Here is a 6,252-nt window from a genome sequence, read left to right as displayed (position 1 = left end):
TTTTGAATGTAGAGGAAAGGGATGCGTCTGTCGTCTTTAGGAACGGTGCACACCCGGATTCAAGCCTGACAGCCCCAAACCTTGTACCTGGAGCCGGGTGATGGTTCCGCCCCAGGTCTCTGGGAAGGAGTCCCGGGGGTCTCGCGGCTGGACAGAGTGCTCTTCGGCGTCGGCTGCCTGGACGCCCCAGTTCTCCGCTGCGCGGCGCCGGAGCTGTGTCTGGCTCCCGCGCCGCCTCCAGGTTTCCCGCGTTANCCCGCCGCCCCCGAGCCCCGCGAGGGTGAAACGCTTTCTCCCGGCATGCAGCGGGAGGAGGGATTTAACACCAAGATGGCGGACGGCCCGGATGAGTACGATACCGAAGCGGGCTGCGTGCCCCTTCTGCATCCAGAGGTGAGGAACCGCACCGAGCGCATTCCTCGCCCTTGGGGCCCCGACCTTTCTCCCCCGAACTTGCGGAGGGCTACGGCCTAACCGTGTGGGGTGGTAGGACGTGCCGAAGTTCGGGAGGGCGGGGAGGCAAATCCAGGCCCGAGCGCGGCTGCGAGCGGATAACGGGGTGGAGATAGCGGGGCGGGCCTGGTCGGGGCGGGCTCTGGGACGCGGTCCCTGGCTGTGCCTGGAGGACAGAGGTGGCGATGTTGCTGGTTCTGCCCTGTCGCCACGCTGCTCGGGGGTGCACACGCGACAGGGGCCTAGTGCTGGTTTGGAGCCGCAGCTTACGCTGCTAGTCCTGCTCCAAGCTTCTCGGGGGCGAGGAGGGAGCGTGTGTGGTTTTGATTTTTTTCCCTTTGCTTCGCTAGGGTGAATGATGGTAGCTGTTCTTCCCATTTAGCTCATCGCTGTGGGGGAGTGCGGGGTTAAGAACACAGTTTCTGTCTCAAGTGGTGGCCTTCAGGTTATGCCTTAGGCAGTACCTCGGGCACCTTGTGTCGGATGTCCTTCTTTGAGCGTTTGTCCTTATGCGATTAATGAGAGAGATGAGAGAGGTCAAAACTTTTAGCAATAGACCCACGCTTACCCTGGCTAGTCAGAGTACCGGTTTTTTTGTTTGGGTTTTTTGTTTTGTTTTGTTTTGTTTTGTTTTTTGGAGCCAGGGGAAGACAGTGCAGCACGTTTCCCATCACAACACGAGTATCTTCCCATGTAAGTAAACAGTGTCCCGCTCCAGGATAAGTCCTATTCCGTACTTGTTTACTTCTTAGTTTATAGCTGAGCTAGAGCTGGTTCACTCCGGGAAGCAGTTCGTGATGCATTCCAGTTTTTAATGATCTACAGTTAGGTGCGGATCAGGCAGCGGCAAAGCTTCCTGAGGAACTCCTGTAGTTTTTATGAGGTTAAGGGATGAAGACAACCTTTGTGTTGTGGTGAGGGGAACAAACATGGAGGTCTCTCCTTGGTTACATTAGAGTGATTCTGCTTATTTATGAACTTTGGGTTTATAGCATGCTTTTATTATTTAGTAGAATGTAAATAAAGACGTACACTTAAACATGTTCAGTATTAATACTCAACCGCCCTCTTATTCATCACTTTGATTTACCAGAAACAGATGGGACAGTTCCTTAGGAATATGCCTGAGCCACTTTCCATAGAAAAGGCTTCTCTGGATTTCTGAGAAACAGAACTGTTCAGTAAAACAATATTTTTGGGACCAAGGTAGTAACGTTTTTATAACTGGTATTGGAGCTTAGGCCTGAAAAATATGCCAAGAAACAGCCAAAGTAGTTTTCAGATGATGCATTGAAAATGGTGTTAACGAATGTTTATATTCGTCTGTTCCTGTGAAAGTTTCAAATACTTAAATGTTGATTTTATGTATTTTAACATACTGTTCTCTTAATAAACCTTTGCTTTGTAAAATAGTACATTAGTTAGTACTTTACTGGTAACAAATACAGAGAGAAATTGCTTGGTATAATGAAGTGGCCTGTAGACTGGAAATTTAGAGACCAGTCTTAGGGGTGCCATGTAATAGAGTATTATTAGAAAATCGATTTCTCTTTCCATTGAAAGTGAAAGTTGATATCGATGTCTACCATTCCTTTTCACCTAGCAAACACAAGGTCTGATTACTTTAGATGTTATGAGTTTTAAGCTTAGAATTACAAAAATTAAGGTCTTTCTGCAATTTTCCTGTGGTTAGTGTTGCATGCACACCTGATAAAGTTCTGCTTCCTTGCAGTATGTGCTCGGGCAAGCTACTTCTGAGTTCTAGCTTCATCACTGATAATACTGGTTTGAAATAATAACTAATAGGCTGTTGTGAGGATTGAGATAATGTATTCTTTTTTTGTTAAAGCAAGCAGTGTTTTCACGCTCTTTAGGAAAGAAACCCATTCTCTGCCTTGGTAAGCAAATAAAAATTCTTTTAACTCCTTTTAGAAGAGAGCATAGACCTTTGGTCAGACAGACTTAGGTTCCAATCTGTAATTGTAGTAATTAGCCAAGGGACCTGAGACAAGTACTTAATCTCTTTAAGTCCCAATTTGTTCATCAAATGGAGATGTGCACTAGTTCACTTAGCTGTAAGGGATTAGGTGAAGCTGTATGTTGAGGATTAAGAACTGGCACAATGTACATGCTCAGTTAATGTTACTTCTTTTTCCTCTACCAGAAGAAGGAGGGAGATGTTATACATTTATTTTGGTTTTGGTAAATGGTTTAGAGACGTGTGTGGATTTTAATTTATGGAAGAGAATCTCGTAGGAACAAGTTTTATTTTACTTTTTATCTTCAAATTTAGCACTATGTCACAAAAATGGCTTCTCACTTAATGTTTATTGAACAGACGAATTATTATTTGTAGGATAAAGAAATTAGCCATTCCTTAAATCTGCTGTTAGTATGCAAACTGCACACTATTAAAATCTTTTTCAAGGGATTATGTAATTAGATGAACAGTGAAACCTTCTTTTAAGAGGTATTTCCTGTGAGAGAACCTTACTTTTTAATTGATCCATTTAGTCAGTCTTTTAAACATTTGTTTATTTTGTTTGGGTCAGGCACTGTGGTGGACTCTTAAGACTTTGGGATTTTTGTGTTAAATTCATTGAGACACAGGATAGGATTAAGAGCCACTGGTGAAAAACAGAATTTGGGTTCTGCCGCTTGCTATTATCGTGGTCAATTTACATTTGTAAAATTGGATCCGTATCTCTTATTTATTGTATTAAGTAGTAAAATACTGTTTATAAGTGTTTATATAATGTTTGTAAAACATTCATCCCAGACTGAGGCTGCCAAACAAATCTAACCTTCTGAAAGTCTTGGCCATTACTTTGTTTTCTGATGAAATAAGTGGTTATTCATTTTATCATAATGGAAGAAATTAGGGGCTATTTGGGATGAACTGATTATCAGTGGGATCAGGGTGCTAATCCTAACTGATTTTAGGCAATTGGACCTTTAACTACTCTTACTTTCCTTGCTTTAAAGATAAAAGAGGTAGACTAGATGATCTCTTAAGATTTCTTTAAATTCTAATGTTGTGATTGTATGTTGTGATTTTTCAGAATCAGTAGGTTTGAGCATCTATCTACTGAATGCACAGCACTGTGCTAGGTTATAGGGTGAAAATAAAATAAATAGGATAGCTCCTGCTCTCCAGAGTTAATGATCTAGTTGGGAGTATATACGCTTGTGAAATGCTTAACAGAAGGCAAGTAAGTGCTGAATTGAGTAGTGTAGCCTATAAACAGTGTCAGATTTCTGTCATCTAGAATGGTTAGAAGAAAGACTTTAGTAGAGACGTAGAGACCATATGTTGGTCTACAATCCAGCTGACTTGCTAGCAACACTCTTCCGTTTCACTCACTGGTATATCCTCAGTAAGCCTTCCTAACTCTTTCATAGAATGAGGCCACAATACCCCCCTGTGCCAGAGTGTTATTATAGGGACTCTCTGTTTAAGCAAGATCTGACTCAGAGCTTTGAACTGGATTGCCTAGATTATCTAGGGCTTTCATCTCTTGTTTGCTTCCTTTTTTTCTCAATTTAAGAATTTATGTTACTGCCTTTTCTCTAGATTCTCTCTTTTTTTAAATGGCATATAGCTTTTTTTGCTTCACATTAATTTTGTCCGTATTCATGTCTCATATTTTTTGTTTAAAATGTTAAGCCAAAATATTACTACATCTCCTGTGTTCAGATTTTAAAAAATATCTTTTGAAGTTTTTCTTTAGTGAAAGTGATTTTGCCTTTTTCCATTACAATTTTTTTACCCTATCATGTAGTTAGAGATACATGTATACACATAAATAAATTAATTCATTTGCTTTCAGAAAGTAGATAGAAAGTTCCTTTGAAAATTGCTTTTCTTCTTTCTGTTAGGTTAGTGGCACACTCTTTCCCTTTAAAGCATTCTTTCCCTTTCTGGCAGTCTTTAGAATCTGATGCCTTTTTTAATTCAGGAGGAATGCTATAGGTCATGTAGTTGTAATTTAGATTTAAAAGTACTGTACCTTAAGCATAGTTATCACTGAGTCAATATACATAAAATGAAAATGCAACTGATTGGTGACCTCATAGATTGTGGCAAAGCCGGAGCTGAAAACTACTGACCTATAAACCAAGAAATTAAATTTAGCTGTGAGAAATGCCATTTAACAGTTTTGACATCTTTGTTTTATTTTGCTCATTATTTTTATTTAGTTTGAGAGAATCATTCTAAAAATACTTAAGAATGGACCGTGGAGTGGATAGATAATAAGAAAATAGAGATTAAAAGTGTGAGTACCAGTGTATGGCTGCTCGAGTTTAAATCCTAGTGTTGCCATTTACTAGCTATGTGACCCTGGGCAAGTTATTGAACTGTGTCCTAATTTTCCAGATTTAAGTGAGAATATAATAGCACCTGCCTCATGAAGTTGTTGTGAAAGTTAAATGAGATAATATATGTAAAGTTCTGCGTCTGGTGCTTAATAACACAATACATGTTAGCTATTAATGTTGTGGTAAGAAATTAGTAATTTTCAAGCAATAGTAGTATACATATATTAGATATGGAGGCAGCTAAGTAGCTTAGAAAATTAAAATTAGTTGGGGATTGAGGAGAGGATAGGCAGAGGACTCTTATTATAAACCTTTTTTTATATTAATGTTTTTTAAATGTGTGCTTTGATATGAGGAGTGTTTATTCAGCGCCTCAGTGTGATCTTGATGCTTTGATAGGCCACAAAGTAATGGGGAATATAAAATAAGGCATTGCAAAATTACAAAAGATTAACTGTAGGTCTCCAGATCTTACATTAGATGAAAGTGAGCATGTTAAAATTTTGTTAAAAATTAAAAACCCATGGCAAACTTCTTTTCCTCTAGGAAGTATCTTAAGGTTATGTTAGGGTAGTTAGAATTAGTTAAGGCATCTTGATATAGTGTGCTTTTTAATAGAACCTCCTACAATCACACAGTCCAAAAAACATTATTTCAATATAAGGGTTACATGAAATTCTCTTTCATAACATCATCTAACTCTAGCATTATTTTGTAATTAGATTCTATTACAGATAGGTAATTTAAGAATAAAATATCAAATACTTAAAATTTTTTTAATGTTTATTTTTGAGGGGGAGGGGCAGAGAGTGGGAGACACAGAGTCCAAAACAGGCTCCAGGCTCGAGCTGTCAGCATAGAGCCCCACACGGGACTTGAACTTGAGAACACGATTATGACATGTGCTGAAGTCAGACGCTTAACTGACTGAGCCACCTAGGTGCCCCAAATATCAAATACTTTAAACTTTTTGGAATTAGAAAAATTGATTCAAGGCAATATTGTATTTATAGAATATGAAAGTAAAATTCTCACCCAGTATAATAATTTTCCAATTGTCAGATAATATTTTCTATTAAAATATCCTTAAAATACAACAGATGAATGGATCAAGAAGATGTGGTTTATCTATACCATGGAGTACTACATGGCAATGGAAACAATGAAATCTGGCCATGTGTAGCAACATGGATGGACCTTGAGGGTGTTATGCTGAGCGAAATAAGTCAGGCAGAGAAGGACAAATATCATATGTTTGCACGTATAGGAGGATTAGGAGGAACTTGACGGAGGAACAAGGGGGAGAAGAAGGGCGGAAATGGTGGGGGAAAGGGAGAGAGGCAAACCATGAGAGACTCTTGAATGCTGACAAAAACTGAGGACTGATGGATGTGGGGGGGAGGGGGGTGGGCATGGAGGAGGACACTTGTGGGGATGAGCACTGAGTGTTATGTGGAAACTAATTTGACAATAAACTAT

The 6,252-nt window shown here is 39.7% G+C and overlaps 1 protein-coding gene across 1 annotated transcript in view; it reads left to right on the top strand.

Moving 5' to 3' along the window:
• Nucleotides 1-262: 262 nt before the first annotated feature.
• ZDHHC17 (zDHHC palmitoyltransferase 17) overlaps nucleotides 263-6,252 on the top strand; it is an 85,385-nt gene continuing 79,395 nt past the window's right edge. The window contains exon 1 of the mRNA XM_077770211.1: nucleotides 263-393. Coding sequence (XP_077626337.1) covers nucleotides 301-393 — 93 coding nt within the window. The 5' untranslated portion in view covers nucleotides 263-300. The remainder of the gene's footprint in view (nucleotides 394-6,252) is intronic.

Source organism: Crocuta crocuta, unplaced genomic scaffold (assembly GCF_008692635.1).
Source record: "Crocuta crocuta isolate KB4526 unplaced genomic scaffold, BGI_CrCroc_1.0 scaffold317, whole genome shotgun sequence".
NCBI lineage: Eukaryota > Metazoa > Chordata > Mammalia > Carnivora > Hyaenidae > Crocuta > Crocuta crocuta.
This window is presented reverse-complemented; position numbering and strand designations above follow the sequence as displayed.